The 20665-nt window shown below is 39.8% G+C and overlaps 1 protein-coding gene across 1 annotated transcript in view; it reads right to left on the bottom strand.

The window, feature by feature from the left end:
* Positions 1 to 732: 732 nt before the first annotated feature.
* ETNK1 (ethanolamine kinase 1) overlaps positions 733 to 20665 on the bottom strand; it is a 49930-nt gene continuing 29997 nt past the window's right edge. Inside the window, exons 4-8 of the mRNA XM_054989294.1 lie at positions 20445 to 20587; positions 13482 to 13565; positions 11287 to 11447; positions 8450 to 8523; positions 733 to 6837 (exon numbers count right to left, since the gene is read on the bottom strand). Coding sequence (XP_054845269.1) covers positions 6765 to 6837; positions 8450 to 8523; positions 11287 to 11447; positions 13482 to 13565; positions 20445 to 20587 — 535 coding nt within the window. The 3' untranslated portion in view covers positions 733 to 6764. The remainder of the gene's footprint in view (positions 6838 to 8449; positions 8524 to 11286; positions 11448 to 13481; positions 13566 to 20444; positions 20588 to 20665) is intronic.

Below are 20665 nucleotides of genomic sequence, written 5' to 3'. Positions count from 1 at the left end.
CAGTTACAAACAGGTTGCTGAACAATTAAACCAATCTTAGAAAACTTTCCTCCCCGTTCATGTCCAGCATATAGGAAGTGACCGAAGCAATTAGGTGTTGGAGCATCCCTACCAACAGGGCTTTTTTTCAGCTGCAACGCGGTGGAACGGAGTTCCAGCACCTCTTGAAAATGGTCACATGGCCGGTGGCCCCGCCCTCCTGATCTCCAGACAGAGGGAAGTTTAGATTACCCTCCGCGGCGTGGAGCTCAAAGTTCAAACAATCTAAACTCCCCTCTATCTGGAGATCAGCGGGCAGGGCCAATAGCCATATGACCATTTTTGCCGAGGGCGATTTAAACTTTAAAAACTCCCTTGTTCCAGCTGACCCAAAGTTACGTCATTGTGTGGTCCTGAGTTCCACCACCTCTTTTCCCAGAAAAAAAGCCCTGCCTACTAGTGATCCTGTTTGAATTTTTTTTTAAAGTATGGGAGAGATTATGAAGAATAAAGAACCACACTTAATCTAGAAAGGTTTTCCCTTGTTCCTTACAGAATTTTACTTCCTTGACATTCTCAAAGTTCAAACATCTTTTTAAAAAATGTTCTATTTGAAACACTCAACTGGGGGTGGTTTTGCCAGTTTTGCTAACCTTGGAAGTTTTCAGATGACATACAGAAACTTGTGTATTTCAGAGAAACATATAGTTTTACAGGTTTGTGAGCAAAAAAAGTAAAATCCGAATGCAGCCATTATTGCAGTTAGAAACCAGCTTTATTGTTACAACCATTTTTGAATTATTTACATAATATAAATCTCTTTGCAAGATACATTCCTTCATTGAAATCAATGGTAAAAGGGCCTTGTTACATAGCTTCAACAATGCTTAGCTTAAAAAGAAATACATTTCACTCCAGTACAAGCCAATGAACAGAATGCACAGTTTAATTCCATTCGTAACATACCGAGGAGGTCACTTCCCCTCCTCTTTCCTAGACAGGCAAGCCCATTTTATTCACAGGACAAGACTGGACTCAACAAACATAGGTTTGGATGTTTAATGGGACGAAAGTCATGGGAAGTACTGCTCGCGAGTCGTCAGAGAAAGATGGACACTGGGCCTCAAGAAAACTCTAAAAAGCTAAGCTTTAATTACCTGAGGTATCAAGATACTCAGTGCTAAGACTACTTTGCAATAGTTAATTATAAAGCAGACATAAACAATTATGGTCTACCTTTGTAATGGGCAGCTGGCCAGAGAGTATTCTAGGAAGCTTGAGATATTTGGTTGGATCCAGTGATCAGCCCCTACCCCCCTCCAAGCTGTCACTACTAACTCCAGAAGTTGCACCTTGTGACCCTGGGAATCATCTGAACCAGCAGCCAAGTGGGCCAGGGATCTGCAGTGAAGAGGAGGAAGGGCGTGAACCAAGAGCTGCCCTCCTGGGAAGGGGCATTTGCTCCCTTCTCCCTGACCGTTATGGAAAGGGGAGTGTCACAGGACCAGTGTGCACTGGGAATGAACTTCCCCCAGGTCAGAAGAGCTTTATGAAGGCAGGGGTACACGGCAAACATCCACGCTTCTTCCAGAGATCCCACTAGATCTTAACCACTTTACTTGCTCTGTACTTGCTTTGCAGACTGCAACCCAAACGCAATGTGCTCTTTATCCACATTTGCTCCTTTCAAATATTGCATTTGGTTGTGCTTTTCCTTTTCTTCAGCACTTCCCCACAGTACCGTCGAAGCTGGTAAGGATTTGCCTTTACTACATTTATAAAGTTCTGTCGCACTTTCTGCTGAGTGCTTTACAACTAGTTTTAAGTGCTTTGTTGTTTAACTTCACATACAACTTTCAAATTAGGGCACAAATCGCATTTTTCATTAAATTCATTTTCATTCATTAATTTCCATTTTTCGGGAGAGCAAGAATGGTTTGCTCAAACCCATCCAGCAACTTGAAGTTTGGTGTCAACTCCAGACAAGCATTGAATGGCTGCCGGAAATGATCAAAATGGCAGATTCGCACACAAACCTTTCAGTTTTCCAATCCTTACTCTATGCAAATATTTATTCAGGCTCTGAGTGCACTATCAGATACTAGACTAGAGACTCCAATCCTATGAGAAACTGAAAGGGTAGAGAGCAACTTTTCAATAGCCAGTATCAATGTGAAGTCTTAGATTAACAGTGCAATTGTATGCAGAGCTCACGAGTTTCGATTGGACACTGCACTGGATTGAACTGTGTGTTTAAAATCTGATTCCCTAAGATTACGTTCACCTGTCTTTGTGAAGTTATCATCAGGATTACATTCTTGACAGTTACAAAACAATTCTTAACGTATTTTCTTGGTTAGTGTAAGTAAAAAGAATACTTTGGTAAATTTCCAATATGCTAGCATCTATTATGTGATTTACTAAAACCACTATGAAAACAAAATGCAGTGTCAACTTGCCTTAGCAGTGGCATGAGCCAGCAATTCTCTTATTTACTTTCTTCCGTTCCAGAAATTTGCATGCCACAAAGGTCTACTTGGTCATGCTCTATCTGGTGGTGTGTGATTGTACCGCCTCAGTCTTCTTATTCAAGTTCTACAGTTAAATGCATTTGCAATCTCAGTCAAGCCAGGTGCAATGGAGTGCAATACCAGCTCCCAACATGTATGCCAGATCAATGAGGAATACTAGTTTTAACTAGATTAGAGATTCTTTCCAAAAACTGGGATCATTGAGAGACTATTCTAAAAGCTTTGCTGTGGAATGGGGGAAGATGGAAGCCAACTTTGAATACAACTGCACAACTAACAGTGAAAGAGCCCTCCCTCTATTGAAACGAGCAACATTTTTCAGAAAGTCAACGTGGCGGGGGTGGTGGCAAAACTACATTTTAAAAAACATGACTGCCTAATATTCAGCAGGCTTAAGGAAACTTGTCTTGGCACCATGTTCTCTCATTTATTTGACCATCGTTTCACTGCAAGCATGGGCCAGAATCACTGATCAGTTCATGTCATATTAATCATGCCAGTTTAGGGTTTTTTTTAAAAAAAAAAGCTTTGATGTTGCTCCTGTATCTCACTTACAAGGGCCTATGCTCTCATGAAAGGAACCTGCACAAACCTTTTCTTCAGCAAAAGCCCCCTATAGATGCCCTAACATACCACAACATTTTTAGAAATTAAGTTGGTCTCTCAATTGGGAAATCCCCCCCCCTCTAATTAGCCAATCTGCTCCCTACTGGAATAGTGAGCATTGCCACTTAAAGTCGATTATTTTATTAACTCGCTCATTTTCAAAATGATTACTTCCTTCGAAGTCGATGTGCTAACAGGAACGCAGACGCTACAGGCACACTGAAAAGTGTATTATGAAAGCTAAATGTGTACTCCCAGATACTGTATCCTGTTGCTACCCGAAGCAGTTCCCCTTGAAAGAGTTCAGTTTAACAAAAGAGGTCAGCACATAAAGAACTATTTTCTTTACATCAAAATTTCTACAAAAAAAAAGGAGAGTACAATGAAATACATAAGTTTGTAAATGCAAGATACCATACAATTCACACTAGTATACAAATGGTTATTTACACTATTGTATATACACAGTCAGACCTGGTTACCATGAATCGGTTAGCTAAGCCTTCTGCAAAATTTAGATGAAGAATCCCAGGCCAGAGTTGAAAACAATACAAAAAACCCATCACCAATACCATGGGCTTTTTTTTTTTTTTGTGACAGTACGCACGGATACTGAGTACCAGGAGCTTTTCTTGAGGCTCACCTAAGTCCCGAGGAGGGAATTGGTGGAACTCGGTGCAACCTTATATGAGAGTACGGCCACTTTTTTGTTTACCAAAAAAAAAAAAGCACTGCTGTTACCCATGATGCTTTGATATCTTCTTGATCAATCAGGCATAGGTTAACCTGGTCTGATTGCCAAAGTGTGATGAGAAAGATACACGCATTTCTGCTTTAAGAAAGCAACTAGGCCACTACGGTCTGTAGGCTGATGCTACACAGGGATGAATGCCATTATTAATAATCTCTTCGTATTGTCAGTTCATTTGTTACAGTGTCATTGGTGATGGCATTCAAAATCTGCAGTTTAAACGTAAAGGCAACAGAGTAACTTGTTGGCAAGTAAAAGCTAGAATTAGGTAAGGTTGTTTCTAAAACTTGGGGGGAGGAGGGTGTCTCAAATATTAAAAAAAAGTTCTGGTTTTCTCACAGAAGGCCACTTCAGGAGCTCAGAAGGAAAAATGACTATCGTTTAGAAACTAAGATCAGATTCATACCTGATCTAAAAACTGTGCTGGCTGCAGTCGTTCATCTTCAAGAAGAGCTAATAGGGTATTCATTCTGAAAACAACTTAAAACAGCAGTTGTTGTGCGCATGATGTAAATAAGATTTGGTGAATTTAGGAACAAAGCTGAAAAGCAGCCATAAGGAAACTCCGCAGAAAAGTCGCTTATCGACAGAAGCCTCCATTATCTGCACAAAGATTTGTCGCTGTTGTCATTCAGATTAAGCTCAGTCTGAACACACAATCTAGGCTTTCCTTCTCCCTTCAGTGGAATTAAACAGATGAACGGTCTTTCGGCACCAGCAACTGAGCCTTCTGAGAGTGGTGCATTTTGATTAGACAAATAAGGATGGCATCTCCATCTCCGAAAAACGTTCACAAAACAGAATGACAATAGTCATCGCCCAATATTCCTTACAGCCTAACGGGCATCAGAAAGAACAAGATCCAGTCCTCCAGTGTACAGCTTTCAAAACAGTACTTGTTATACTCAAGTACTGTTTAACCAAATTATTTTCAGGTTTTTGAAAATTAAGGTCTTTCACAGTCCTGTAACATCCGTGTATTTCAATGAAGTAAGGATTTTAGAAGATGGTATTAAAAAGAAATGCACTAAAATGCATGGAGACAGAGTCGGACCTTGATAAAGGAATTCAGTTTCTCCAGGAGCAAATCTATTCAGGTTTGAAATTTTCTAAAGCTCCAGTAACATCTTTGCCTCGTTTCTGTAACTAGTTGGTTTAAGACTGAACATCAAGAAGCTGCCCAATTTAAGAAACTATACCAAGAGGTAATCCCCTAGCATTAAAATCATGCTTGAGGACTACAGACTACCTTCTAGCAATTAATCCTACTGCCTCATGAAACTACCCTACAGCAGGGTGTTTGAAGACTGTGGCTTTAGAAATGAAAAATTAAAACATGCTGCAAAATCTGTGTCAAATCTGAGATTGATTTTGTAAATAAACCAAAGAACGTTTGATCCGCGTTCATTTGCTTTATGCATTGGTAAACGAGTCAGGCTTACTTTTTAGGCGATGTTTGATTTACAGAGTGCTATAAAATAATTCTGAATAAATATCCTTGCTGAGTCTGTGCAACAGACTCCCCATAATATCACTACTTAAGGTATATTTGGGTTTACACAGACTGCATATGAACACAGACTTTGTACATATGGGCACTTAAGTTACCAAAGTGAAAAGTTTCATATGAGGAGTTGATTGTGTGACTATTCAACTCCACGCAGTGACTCCCTCCCCTCAATTTAAAGCCTTTACACACACACACACACGCATACTCAGAGTAAACATCTGTTTCACATTTTTGAAATCCAAACCATTCTTGGTAGGACAGTTTTGAAAAAAAGAAAACCGCGTTTATGCTCTAATCCTCACTCTTCAAACACCATCTATTTCAAGAATGATCTTTTACGCTGGAGGCTTTGGCTAACTGTAGAAAGGGCCTGCCACCTTTCTGGCAAAGGAAATATGGACAGAATTTACTAAAGTAAATAAGTACTGCAGACTAGACAGCAAAAGCAAGAAAGGTTAGAAAACCAAGAAAAATTGAACAAATCATAAGCCTCTGGCATAGCTTTGCTCCCAAACACTACAGGATTGCTCAACTAATTATTCTATTGGATTTTCTCACTGTACTTTATAGACATGCCTGTTCCTTGTACTATATGCCAAACCATTCACTGAATTTTGAACAATCCTTTAAGCTAGGGAACAACATGACACTGTAGAATAGTGGTCACTTAAAGCTTATATTTGAAGTTGAAAGTCTCTTACAGCTTTAAAAGTATTTGCAAGAAATGAGCGTGGGGGAATACGCTTTCACTAAATGAGCAGGTCTTTGCAAAATTTTAATCTGTATGCTAAGCACGAGAGATGCTGAATTATTTTTCACAGTATTTAGGTAGAGCTTGGAGAGGTATCATTGTGAAAATAGCTTTGTCCCAGCCTTGCACTCTAATTAATCAGCATCAGTGACTTGCACTTGAAGCCAAACTGATCCTATCCATGTTTAAGTTTGTTTGTTTGTTTGCAGTTTTAAAACATTTATACTGACCATGTTTCTCATAAGTTAATGTCACTACAACATAAGATGTGAAAACCTTCCATCCCAGTCTCATAGCCTACACCCCATCCCTTGAAAAGAACTGATGAAAAGCAGCAATGGAATGTTAAATTCATAATAAATAATTCACATATCACGTTAAAAATTACGAGAAAGGATTAAATTTGCTCTCCCTATGTTTTATAAACCTAATGTTTCTATTCCTTCTACAACAGCAGTAAGATCTTCATTTCAGGTTTAACATTAAAAGATTGTTTAGAGGCATCAATGAAAAGCAAAAACCACCATAGGAACATTACAAAACTAACAAATGTTTTTAGCTTTTTCCATTATCTGTACTCAGACAAAAGACAGAAGGAATCTTATTCAGATATAGATAAACTGAAGTTCTTAGTTGTTACTCAGGAAGTTTTAATGTCATGACTTCATTCTTCATTTTGAAGTACTGATTGAAGCGAACAATTGCATACCTATTTCAAGAAATAAAAACATTTAGATTCTTAACACCTGTATGACAAATTTAGCCCTTTCCCCAGTATCAGCTTTTTCCAGTTAACAGCGAATTTTTAACTTTTTCTGCCATCTAGTGGCAACTTAATTTGTTGCACATTAGAAACATTTTTGTAAACTGTAAATTGGAAAAACTTTTAAAGACTTATCAGCTGATGGGATACACTCTTTCCACTTCCTAAGACATTTCACCTAGTCGAAGTCTGGCAAACTGTTAATCAAGAAAGCACTGTCATAAAATTAGGGACTCAAGTTGAAATCAGTAGTCACTACTATTAATAATAGTTAGCAAGTATAATATGCTTCTGATGTTCACAGCACATCACATAAATCGTTATATATCTAATATTCAACATGGCACCATCTATGGATACTTAAATTCGGAGACAGGGGCCATGGACAGACAAGACAGATCTTTTTACAAACCCGAAATCTTAAAAAAAAAAAAGAACATTGGTGTATTAAACCTGCCAAAATGATCAAAGGAGCACCTGCAGCTTTAAGCAACAGATGCCCTGAGTGGCTCTTGCCACAGCAGTATTACCAGCCTTCAGAGCCTGATTTCTGTCAGGAAAATGCAGGGGGAGGGGGCAGGGCCCCTTCCAGAGCTGTTTTGGCCTTTGAGGGAGGATTCATCAGGGCCAGACCTGGCAGCAACCACCAGGTGACTTGGATGACTCATCTAGGCCTGCCTGCTTGCAGCGGTCACACCATGAAAGACAGTGTGGTGTAGTGGTTAGTTTCATATTAGGATCTGGGAGATGCAGGCTCAAATCCCCACTACCTACCTCACAGGATTGTTGTGAGGATAATATGGAGAGGAGAATACTATAAATAGCTTTGGGTCCACGTGTGTGTGTGTGGGTAAGATAAAAGGGAGGTTTGTGGCTAGCTGTGAAGGACAGAAGGAAGCAGGGAAAGGTGAGCATATGGAGGCTCCCACAAGGAGGGAAACAGGAAATAATAAGGGTAGGAAAGATGCAGAGGTATCTCCCACAAGACTTTGAAGGTCCCCCCACTTGTCATATTATAATTCTTACAAGAGTTCTGCAAGGTAGATCAATATTATTATCCTCATATGGTGGCTTGGGCTCAGACAGAATGGCTGGCCTAAGGCCATCTAATGAATTCATGATTGAGATAAGATTCTACTCAGGAACACCTCAATTTGTAAATACTATCTACATGATATGAATTCACAACATGATTAAGCAATGCAGATCATCTAAAAACTTCTGGATGTATCCAAAAAACCCCAAAGCAGTGCTGCCCCCCACCCAAGACTTCATAATTTCTGGAATTTTTTCATCTGCAGGAGGAATGTGAGCAAATGCAATTCTTGGTGCCAAGGTCAAGGTTTTGGTTCTACGAAAATGTATTTTAATCAATTAGTCAGTTAAATGCTAGATGGTTAATCAATTCACTTGACAGCTCTAGAAAATATATCAGAAACAACAAAAAATCCTGCATTTCAGAGCTGGCAATACAGCTGCCCGCGGGCAACTATGTACCAAATCAGTATCTGAACTAGACGTTCATGAGCAGAAAAAGATTTACAGTTTGAACACTTACCCTAAAAAATCAAATTCAATGGTGGAATATTTTGCTTGAATCAGGGCCCATAATCCCCAAAAGAAGTGAGAGGCCTGCAGTTAATAAAAACAAGAGAGAAGGTCCAACAAAAAAGTTATTTAAAACTGCAAGTAACAGTACAAATGAAAGTCTAGAATGAGGGTTGGATCCAAACTAAATTGGCAATTTCTAGCAATTCCAACTGCATACCCCCTCCTCATTCTTCAGCGCCCCCTACCCCTCAGGAGCAAAATTTTTTGGAGATCAGTGGGATGGGGGAGGCAGGAAAATTCTGTTCGGCTGTTGAAAAATTTTGTCTGGATCCAGCCCTAAAGATGGTATTAATATGTTTGCTGTGCTGAGACTAGTATGCAGAGCAAAAAAGAAGTACTAAATGCTCTAAAGATTTTCAAGCCCTTGGGAGTTTATGGTTCCCCCCCCCCCCTATTCCTCCCTTTCAATGCACCTCGGAAAAAGCACCAAAGGTGCCTATGACAGCAGTGGGATTTGTCTTGTTCTGAAGGGCTCAAAGACTACTCTCCTTTGAAACTTATTTCTCTTCTTCCTCAATCAAGCTTTAAAAACTTCTTTAGAGTTTGTATAATGCCAACAGAGAATACCGTGTTAATGAGGAAATTCACTGTTAATTAAAGTCATTTTTTAAAAAAATCCTGAGTCTGTGTTGTTACCCCTCATCCACTTTTTAACACAGACTGTGGGGCAGATTGGAAGTTCAGGATGATTCAGTTGTTGCTGATGTGCTTAACGGAAGCTTGGAACTTGCAAATGATTTGTTTTGTGGCCACCCATGCTGCAAGTGACATAGATCACTGAAATTGTCCTAGGTAAAACCTCACACTGGAGAGGTAAATTGCTTCCTGAACTACTTATGTAACCTTTAAGTCTTTATCCTGGGGAGTCTCAGATGTTGTATATCTGGAAATCTTTCAAAGCAAAACCATACCAATGTGCTTCTGTGTTTAGAACTCATGCTCAATATAGTTCCTGTTTCTTCTAATGTAATCTTCTACATAATGATGTTTACTAAACATTGAAGATCTATTTCTGGCAGCTTGCTCATGTGTGGCCAGCTAACTGGGAGGACCAACCCTAAACCTTTTGCTAAATTCCATCCCCATAAGCACAAACATAGCAATTGTTAAGACAGTGTCGCAGTCAAGCAGTTGCCCAAGCCAGATTCTCAAACACCCTATTAAAACTAAGGAAATGCCTATATGTATCCTGAAAGCATTTTCAAACAAAATACTTCTAAAGTTATGGCTTTTTCTAAAATAAAGATGTACAGTCTCACCCCACACAGTAAAGGCTTTCGAGTTTAATCGAGAACAGCCACTTTTGCTCACAAAAATTTTAGACCTAGCAGGCTGAAGGAAGGCAATGTCCTTGCCTTAGAAAGATGTAGCTAGGCTGTGTTCAGATATCATGATATACAACTCCTACTTAGTCTACCCTAAGTGTTTAAGAGAACTGTTTGTATATCACAGTTAATCTGCTGCTTGTCTCCTTTCTTGCCACCAAGCAGAATCCCTGCGTTGATCAGGCCCCACGGGGAGTATTGTGGTCAGTTCTGGAGGGTTCATTTCAAAAAGGATGTGAACAAAATGGAACGGGTGCAGAGGAGAGCAACCAGGATGATAATGAGCCTGGAGAGCAAGCCCTACGAGGAAAGACTGAGGGAACGGGGAATGTTCGTTTTGAAGGAGAGGAGGCTGAGGGGAGACATCACTGCTCTCTTTAAGTATTTAAAAGGCTGTCACTTAGAGGAGGTAAGAGAGCTGTTCCTGTTGGCAACAGAGGATAGGACTCCATCAGTTTAAACGACAGGAAAGAAGGTACCGGCTGGACATAAGGAATAACTTCATGTTAAGAGTAATTTGACAGTAGGATTGGCTGCCTAGGGATGTGGTGGGTTCCCCCTCATTGGCAGTCTTCAAGGAGCAACTGGATGAATAGTTGACAGGGATGCTTTAGGCTGTTCCTGCTATGGGGGGGGGCAGACTACATGATCTGTAAGACTCCTTCCAACTCTATGATTCTATGATATTATCCTAAGGTCCAGTGTGTTGCAAGCTGTTGGAAATGTTTCACTATGCACACAGTCCATTCTCTATCGATTGGCTGCGATTAATGTGGGGCAGGGGGAGAGAGACAGAGGGAGAGGGGAGAAATTATAGGACAAGTATAACCTCCTCCTCAGTCTAGGCTAAGCAGTCTCCTTCCTACTCCCTCTCCTATCTAATGCACTTTCTAAACTGGGAAGGAAAACATAATCAGGTCACTTGCTCTCCCCCTGAGAAAACAGGAGCAAAGGTATGTCAAAATGAGAGAGGTGAATGGCTTCTGACAATAAAAACATTGAGCAATTTCTATCGGACATCCTGGCTGGAGCTGCCCCCTGCACAAGGCATCACCAGCAGAAGGCTTGTCCGGAGAAGAGCACCATCAATTGTTGAATGCAGCCGGTGAGGCTAGATTTCTCTTCTGCTCTGCGCTACTGCCCACAGGATAAGAGGGGACGGGGTGCTGAATGCTGTGACTGCTGCATTCAGACGTCAGAACAACAGATCAGCTTCAACCTACGGTTCAGAATCTTAATTTAGCACCCACCAGCAAACCTCTGTTTGCTGGGCAGGCTCCAGTTAGACATCACACTAAACAGAGTTAAATCAAACTAGCCAAACCAAAGTTGTGTTCTGAGCACAGCTCTATTGGGTGTGCTTAGGCTCCAAACCCAGATTCCGTGGTCCAGAATTTTTAAAGATTTGTGTTGAAAGAACAAAGCTGGACTGCGTATGCTGAAAACATTTTAAACCTACCAGTGCAAACTGGTTGACCTGAACATACAGCACCTCAACTTCTTTCTCGGTAACATTTGTTCCAAATCCTTTATAGTCCTTGTAGGCTTCAAGGTAAGCTCTCAGCCACTGCTCTTGCAGTTTTCTGGTTGGATAGAGGCTATAGTCTACCTCACTGACTCCTAAAAAAAAAAAAGTATAAATTACAAACAAGTTCAACGTTCCAGCAGGTCCTTACTCAGAGAACAAACCGAAGTTTTGTTTCTGCATTGTTACCCATCAACTGAAATGCACAGATTATAGAAGACTGTTAAGATTGCTTTCCACCTCCCCGTTCCTACTTTCTGCCTCCTTCCCAAATACTGCTGCTCAGTGCTAGGAGACCCCTTGGTAAAGGGGCAGGATGTGTCACTGTGTGCTGCAGTGGGAAGGGGGGAATCTGCAGACACTGCATTGACTGAGTGAACAGAAGTACATTTCTGCTCTCACAGGAGCTGATTCGGACAGAACCCTTTAACTGATCAGCAACTCAAACTATCATGTATGGGGAAAAGGCACATGGCTTTTAGTACGTTAATAAGACACAAATCTCCAGCTTCCAATGCACAAATCATTTCTCTGTCAGATATGGTTCAGGTGAAGTTTTGCTGTCTTCCTCTTATGACACTTATTATTACATTTTGGAATATAGAATATATATGAGAAGCAAGTGAAAATGGGTAAAATACAACAGGAGCTTGAGAATTTAAAACAAAGGACAACTCGCTCAGCATAGCTGAAATCAAACAGGGTTGCACTTGCCTGTAACTGTTGTACGTTGAGTGTTTTCAGTGCAGGCACACCTTGGAACTGCACATGCGCAGGCCAGCCGCAGAGAGATTTTTCTAGCTCTTAACATCTGTACGAGGGTACTCAGCCTCTACTACACATGCACAGAGGTTTCCCCACTAAGAATGCAAGTTGTGAGGCAGAGTCCCCCCACCCACCTGCCTCAGTTCTCCTGAGCTGCTGGAGGAATGAAAGATACAGGCAAAAATGTTGTACATGCAGCGGGGCAGGAGGAAGGGAATGTGTACCTGCACAGAAGACAACTCAGTGAACAACAGTTACAGGTAAGTGCAACCCTGTTTTCATCATCATTCTACGGTGCAGTCCCACGTGTGACTGAGGAGGGTGCGACTGGATCAGCCACATTGCAGGGCAGCTGTTCCCACTGACACTCTTCTGGCATTCTTGACGAAGGTGCCCGCTGAAGACCACATGGCAGCTTGGCAGATGTCTCTAAGAGGGACTCCTTGCAGGAATGCTGCGGACGGAGCTTACGCCCTAGTCAAGTATGCCTGAGGGAAGTGGGGACTCTGCTTCACAATCAGCATTTTCTTTACTTTAAGTAATCTGTCCCGTTTCAAGAGAGAGTGATCTTTACCTTCTCATTCACTTTCCGTGGGTTGTAATCGCTGTTTCAATCTTAGATTCCCATCCGCTCTTCTTTCCCCTGTTGAAGCTTGGGCATGGGGGTCTTATGCCAACCGCATTGGCACCAGGACTGCCGCAGAGATTATAGCCGACCTGTCTTAGGGTGGGACCTCAAGGGTCGGGAGAGGATCCGTTGCGTAGGACCCCCCCTCGCCCGAGATCAACGCACCCTGAGGTACTTGAGCGTTCTATGCCTGTTCTCCGCCTGAGAACAGTTGGCCGCGGGCTTTGTTTTGCCCCGCCGGCCACTTAAACGGCAGCCCGGTCAGCTCCACGGTTAGAGCTGCGTTAAACCTCCATGGATCCCAAACCGGAAGTGCCCTCTTACAGATTTTAAAGAGCTAGAAAAAATCTTTTTCAAGCTAGCCCGCAAGTGTGTGCAGTCCCAATGCGGGACTGCCCAGAAGAACAACGATGAACAAAGGGTCCTTCAACCTGCACTCTACCCCCCACCTTGCCTCCTATCACCACACAGATGCATTCTCCAGAGGATTCTATACCAAGGATAATATCCAGGGTAAAAGAGACTCAAATGTTCAAACAACCATGGACTTTCCCCAATTCGGACACTGCCCACTGTGTATACCATGAAAGGGAAAGAGAGAAGGAGGCTTACAAGCACTACTCTTGATCAGGGAGAAAATTAGAATGAATTTCCAGTCTGCCCACTAATGACCACAGTCTTCTTAACCAAGAACCTCAAATGAGACTTATTTAGGGAAACCATGGCACTAAACTACCTGCAAATTCATTGAAGTGATTTCCAATGTCGTAAGCCAAGTAATTGTATCCAGAGTACTCATAATCAATGAACTGAACATCACCTACATGAGACACAAAAAATAAAAAGTGTAAGAGTAAGTACAGGTGAAGCAAATGCCCCCAAATCGTCAGTGTGCCTTGCCAGTGTTCCAGCTTTTTGTGCTCATTTGCATGCACTTAAAACATTCCAAGGGTGTTTTTTTAATAAAATAAAATAAAATAAACAAGCTTCTTCAATTAATAAAGGTATAAATTCTTATACATGTTCAGTCTATAGAGCTTAAGATCACTAAGCGTCAAATTTTATTTTGTATCACAGGGGGGCAGCAGTTATCTTAATTCTTATTAAGACTGGAGTTGACATGATTTATATACGTAATTCTCCTTTGATCAGCCTAGAATTCTTATAAATAAGGTTTGTTTTTAAAAACGCAGTAGCAGTGGTTTTGCACGAGGGAATGGATGCGCTGTATTTTTTCTACAGCCATTTCTTCCTTCACAAGGAATGGACTCGGTAGAAAATGTTATCATGCGTATGTTGCAGCATACACTCATTCCCCCACACAAACATACCAAAAGAATTGTGTAGTTCATGATGTACAGAGAAGCCCATGCAATCCTATTATTCATTCCTCAAATTTTCACATTCTCCAGATTTTGACTAAAAATCTGAAAAAACAGTGCCATTATGATAATGTCAAAGAAATATACGAATTGCTATGCTTATCAAAAGCTCGATCCTCAAATGTCTGCATCAGTAGACTAGAGTGGAAGTAGGAGTCTGATTAAGGTAAAGGTAAAGGTAGTTCCCTGTGCAAGCACCGAGTCATTACTGACCCATGGGGGGACGTCACATCACGACGTTTTCTTGGCAGACTTCTGTTACGGGGTGGTTTGCCTTCACCTTCCCCAGTCATCTACACTTTCCCCCCAGGAAACTGGGTCCTCATTTTACCAACCTCGGAAGGATGGAAGGCTGAGTCAACCTTAAGCCAGCTACCTGAACAAGACTTCCGCCAGGATTGAACTCAGGTCGTGAGCAGAGTTTGGACTGCAGTACTGCAGCTTACCACTCTGCGCCACGGGGCTCTTAGGAGTCTGATTAAGGATTAGTTAAAAACTGTCATCATTTTGACTGTTGCAATGTGAGCTTGAGTTGAGAATCCCACTGCAAGGAAATCTTGCCAGGATGGGTAGGGAGTGTTGTCAATACGATGGAATTTAAAAGGGGTTTGGCTGCAATTTATTTCCATAAGGAACCCTGGCAATGATAGTGATGGGGGGGGGGCAGGGTTAGAGCATTTGCAGCACTGTCACCAAGGATTCCATGGGGGGAAACGTGGTCATTGTTTTGGCTTTATACATCAGTTTAAATTAGTAGCATTAATACACTTGCTGGCCTTTTAGCTTTCTTTAAAAAAAAACATTGAAAATGTTGGAAATTTAAATTCCACAAAGGTTCCTCAGCAAGGACCTTATAACAAGCTAGAGAGTAATTTACACCCTACAGGCAAATAATGAAATTAGTTCTTGTAGCTATTAAATGATGGCTGTTTACCATTTCCCAACCCAATTATCTTCTAAAGTCATTTTATAAAGACGTATCGGTAAAAAAAAAAATCACAGCCTAACTCAGATTAATAGAGCAAACTTTAAGAGAAGCCCATTCATATGGTCCCTTTAGCCAAACGTTTGTCTTTAAAGCAGATAGAGATGGCAAGTAAAAGGTCTGCTGGTACCAAGCATAAGACATTTAACATAAACATACGTTTGCACCCAAGTTCTACCTTGGGATACATGTTTGCAGTGCCATTAATCACCACCAGCTAACCCTTGCTTATATTCAAAGGCTAATTTCCAGTTATAATTAACAGTATTACAAAATAAGAAAATGAAGCTAAGATACAGATGAGGCTGTTACCAGGCTCCGTGCTCTCCTAGGGGAGGTGCATGCGAACAAGTGATGCGATAAACCTCCAGTCAGTGCCTTTAAGTAGCACGGTGCACGCCGCCAGTTGGCAGCAACAATGGCATACCTAATCTGTAGCAGATGAAGAAAATTTGGCAAACTCATATTCGATAAGACACAAAACTTTAAAGAGAAAAGTTCTGCATTTCACTGGTCCTCCTTTTCCAGACTAACATTACAGTGGAACTCAGCCTTAAATTTAAGTTTTGCAAGAAATAAACAGTTCAAGATGCACAGCTCCCTTTGATTTTGTATCTCAATGAAACAAGACTGTGTGTAAATATAATTTCTTTGTTTAAAGTGTAATGTTCTTATTTCTATTCAAACCAAGGAGAATGCCCTTGTGAAACTCACAGAACGTCATGATTAGCAAAGATTAAATCAGGAAGGGGAGTCATTTTTCACACACAAAGCTACGTTTTTAGTCTTCAGAAGGATGGATGTGCCATGCTGTCTTACTCCAAATCTAGTCCTAAACTTGCAGAAAACGTTATTAAAAATTGCTGAATTCCTATCGAATAGTAACTTGATAAAGCCAACTGAGCTACTTTATTATAACTGTTGCTTTTAAGTGATGAAAAACTAGTTAGAAAGAAGCTTTAAGAGATATGCCGCAGCAGCAGGGAGAAAAGCAGAAGAGGCAGAAGGTAATTGCATAGAAATACATGTAGGCTTGCACCCAATTCAAAGATTGCTACAGAAATATGCTACACTCATTCTGGAAGAATTCAATCTGAACACAAAAGCCAGGTAGTTGCTGCTGCTCCCTAAAAATCTAATACTGACAACTTAGCGGAAGACATGCCAGGGTTAACCTGCAAGCAGCATCTTAGAAATTATGCATAGCAATTATAGCTGTGTTACATAAGGCACCATTGGTTAATTTAATATCTGGAGTGGACGTAGAATCTGCATTAGTAAAAGCAGCAAGAGGCAGCTTCTACAGGCACAGTGTGAATATCTGTCTAACCTTCAGTTTCTATATCCCATTAAAAATGGGAAATTTCTGGTCAAAAAGTTAGATGAGTGCATTGTAAGAATTCTTAACCATCTATAATTATGTATATATAAGATGAATCCTGTCAAAATGAAAGAAGGAAATTTGAAAGTGTAAAACTGGATGTTGGGATGTGACATTTTGGAACCCTAGTTTTACATGAACTGCTATAACAGAATAATGATATGACAGTTCTCTATTCCACAGAAACCTGGAAAAGTGACTATTTGACAAGAAAGTCTGGGATATTTAACACTTCAGAATTTACACCAGAATATGATTCAAGAGGAAGAGAACTAGTGGTACAGAGATGCAGCTTTGGTACTAATTATTCTTCAAGATATTCTTTATTTATTATCATCATCATTATTTATGATTAACAGTTTTAACATTTCTCTCATACTGAAAAAAGACAATGGCCTGAATTTTTGAAAATATTTAATTAGCATAGTTTGTTACTTAAGCAATGGCACAAGTAACAGCGATTGGACAAAAGGGACACACAAAGCTTGAAAAATTGCTAACCAGCAGATTGTTGTCATTTAGTACTACTGTTCTCTTGACAAACCATAAAAATACCCCAAGGCTGGTGGAGGCCCTAATTCCTGAAAAAAATGATACAAAAGGAAAAATCAAAACATCTAGAAGAGGCAATGCAGTACTGTTCCTAGATTACTAAGTATCCTATTACGTTGCATTTTTGTTAATGTTTATGACGGGAAAGTATAAACTTGTCTGTAAGCAAAAGCTTCAAAGTAAAGATACTGATTGAGAAACTGGTAAGAGAAAACATTAACCAGTCAAAGAAAACAGATGTAAGAAATATAGCCAATCATTAAGAAACAGAAGTAATATACTATTGTGAGTGAAATGATTAAGAAATTAATATTAAAAAAATTAATCTTCAGTATGACAATATCAAGCTGTATATTCTGTATAGAGAAGAAAAGAGATCATTTAGATCAAATCACTGGCATCTCTAACAGAGTAAAGCCCCTGGGCCTCAGTTTTAAAAGACCCTAGCTAAGTGACGATAGCAATGCTGCTAGTCTAGAATTATCATCTGCTAAATGGTTGTAGCAAAAGTAAACAGGATTCTTGTAGAACTTTAAAGGCTAACAAAATTTCACTGCAGCACAAGCTTACGTGGATCATAGCCCATACATCTTTTTGTTCATGAATGCTTATACTGGAATAAAATGTTAACCTTTAAGCTGCCAGACTCCTATTCTGGCATGTGAAACAGTAGGACGGGACCTCAAATTTCAAGACACGAGCTTTCAAACAACATACAACTCAAAGGAAATAGACAAAGTAACAAATTAACAGATGTCATGGTTTCAAAGACTGATGAACTGAAGAACATGTCTTAATTTAGTAACTTATAACTTGGGGAAACAGAAAAGAGAAAAAAAATCTAGAGAGTAAAGTGCATCTTTAAATAGTTCTTTGCTCTTATTCAAACACTTGCAAAACATTTATCATACTAGTTGTATTTTAACTATATTCTTTAAGAATTTTCGTTCTATTGATTGGTCAACTTATTTTTTAAAGTTAAAGCTGAGTTTCCACTGCAAAAGAAAATGATTCCTCTTACGATTATGTACCAGTTTCATAAACACTGTTGCCCAGTACAAGACAATACACAGCTTTAGTATTTTACAGTTGATTTAGTTAGTTCAAGATTAAAGCAATGCTTGAGATATTAGCATTGCAGAAGACTTAAGCATGGTGAGGGCTAATTTAAATGATCATGTGAAGAAGCAGTTATTAAATGATAGGCTTGAGATTGTTTAATGCATAACTATCACTTGTTAACCGCATGGAAAATATGATCACATGAAATCTGCCCTTACTGTGTATGCATTGTACTGCAGTATTCAAACACTTCATCTTTATCTTTAATTGACACAATTCTAACTACTACATACACTTCATAATCCCCCAAACACTTTTAAGAGTTGCAAGCAATGTTCCATATTGAGAGTTTTCCCTCTCCCCCTCCCTGCTCCCAAACACTAAACACTCACACACTGGCTTTTGTAGAAATGCTCTTAAATGATGTACTGCTCTCACTGATTTATTCTCCACTCTGTTTATGAAAGAAAATGACAGCATATTTGTTTGAAAAGTGGGAAAGTCAAGCCTAGCAACTCTGACACCATTCAATTCTCAACTATCATCTTGGGCATGTCGTTAGAAATGGTCCCTTTATTTCTCAGAGCTGACAAAATGTTTTTTTCTTTTTAAAAAAATCAGTCTTTAAGTTTAGATATCTCTGTCAAATAGTATTTTTGGCACTGCAATCAAATTTAAGAAGTGTATCCTAAATAAATTCTTGAAGGCTGATCTACACTGGGTCAAACTACCAATGCAAGCAGTAGACATGGCAGCGGGAACTACAGAGCATCAATTTCTGGCAGGTGGGGGTGGGGCTTGGGACCTGATCAATGGCTCCAGGTGGGAGAGATCAAGAGGGCATTCCATTGGTGCCTCTTTAATAGAAGAGTTTGGAAGTCAGTCGTTAGATCACTTTTCAACTTTGCCATGTCTGAAGTGAGAACTGTGCAAAAACACACAATTCCTTGATGTGCATATAAAGTAACATGTTTTTGCACAACCTGTTTAGACTGAATAAATCAGAATAGAATAAGCACACGGGAGAAAATAACGTGACTGGGGTTAGCAAAATCCGGGCACCTACAAATTTTATTCTGACCTCTAGTAATTGGAATTGCTTTATCAGCAGTAGGGAACTGATGCAGAGAAATCAAAGAAACTGCATCTGCTAATGTTGTTCCCTTTACAGTATTTTCTTTCAATCACAGCCAATATATTTTTATCCTTCTGATAAAGCAAGCATCAAATGCAAGACACTATGGATTTTTGCAAATGTTTTACACAGATCACAAATTCTCCTCTTGCTTCATTATGAACATCCAAGTTTGATTCTGCACCGACATAAACTTGGCATAGAAGTAACGAGACTTCTTTTCAAACCATAATTTTCAAACTGGATCCCAGACCCCGGAATGCACATTCTCCCCTCCTCCCCCAGAGAGATATTCCCCCACCATCTCCACCTTCACCGAATTATTCACAGTTTCATGTGAAAAGTGACTAACCAGCATCATAAATACTCCAATCTAAGCTTCTTTGACCAAAATTGCAATCAATGATTTATGAGGGAACTATAATTTGCATTGGTTAATATGAAAAAGTGATAAACGCCAGAAAGAGAAGATTGCCCCAGAGAGGGGAGAAAATACATACTCTCAAGGCTGGCTTTTGCCCCAATTAATGTGTTGTTTAGTAACCAAACCTAAAACCCACCAAATATTACAAATATCTAAATTTTTAATAACTTGTAGATTGTTCACTTGTCAGAACACAGGCATTCTTTTCAAAACGTGAAACACTGTTGCAATTCTGATACAATGAAAATAAATCTAATTAGCCAGTTTCAGAACCCTTCCTTTCTCAAATATATTTACAAACAAAGCCTTAAAGATACCTATGTACCTCATCAGCAGGATATAAACAGTGCCTTGGAAAGTATCTTTCCAGATACTTCACCATGTAGAATTCCTCGGTGGCATCAATATATCTGACAAATCAGAATAATACACAGGTAATACATAGTAACCTGGAGACATGTGCTCCTAAGGCTGTTGGAGACAATAAGTTTGTACCAACGACAATTAAGACAATTTCTGCTACCAGTACAATGGAATAATAATAATTGCTATAATGATCTTTTTACATATTAACAGTTACAGCTGACAATTTTATTTAGACAGTATTTCTACATAACAGTTATTATGGCACTGAATGTGTCTCAAGCAACAAGAAATTAAGTATGTTTAGGCAGGTTATTTTCCTTTTAAGTACAGTTGTAATTATCTAAATACAAACTACTGTTACATATCAGGCAATACATAATAAAGATTACTTACAGCTGTATTCAATACCTACCTTGTTTTCCATTGTAGATTATATTTTTACACAACAGGTCATTGTGGCAAAGCACCACTGGAGAGCCCAGGTTGGACAGTTTCTCCTTCATCCATGTCATTTCCTCCTGAAGGATCTGAGGGCTTGGGATATCCCTTAGAAACCTTTGGGGATTGAAAAGAGAAAATACGGCATCTCTCTTTGAGTGCAACGCTGCCACGAAGACCACTCTTTCGATTTTA

The sequence above is a fragment of the Eublepharis macularius genome, chromosome 9 (genome assembly GCF_028583425.1).
Source record: "Eublepharis macularius isolate TG4126 chromosome 9, MPM_Emac_v1.0, whole genome shotgun sequence".
Taxonomy (NCBI): Eukaryota; Metazoa; Chordata; class Lepidosauria; order Squamata; family Eublepharidae; genus Eublepharis; species Eublepharis macularius.
The sequence above is the reverse complement of the archived record's forward strand: the minus strand, read 5'-3'. Positions and strand labels throughout refer to the sequence as shown.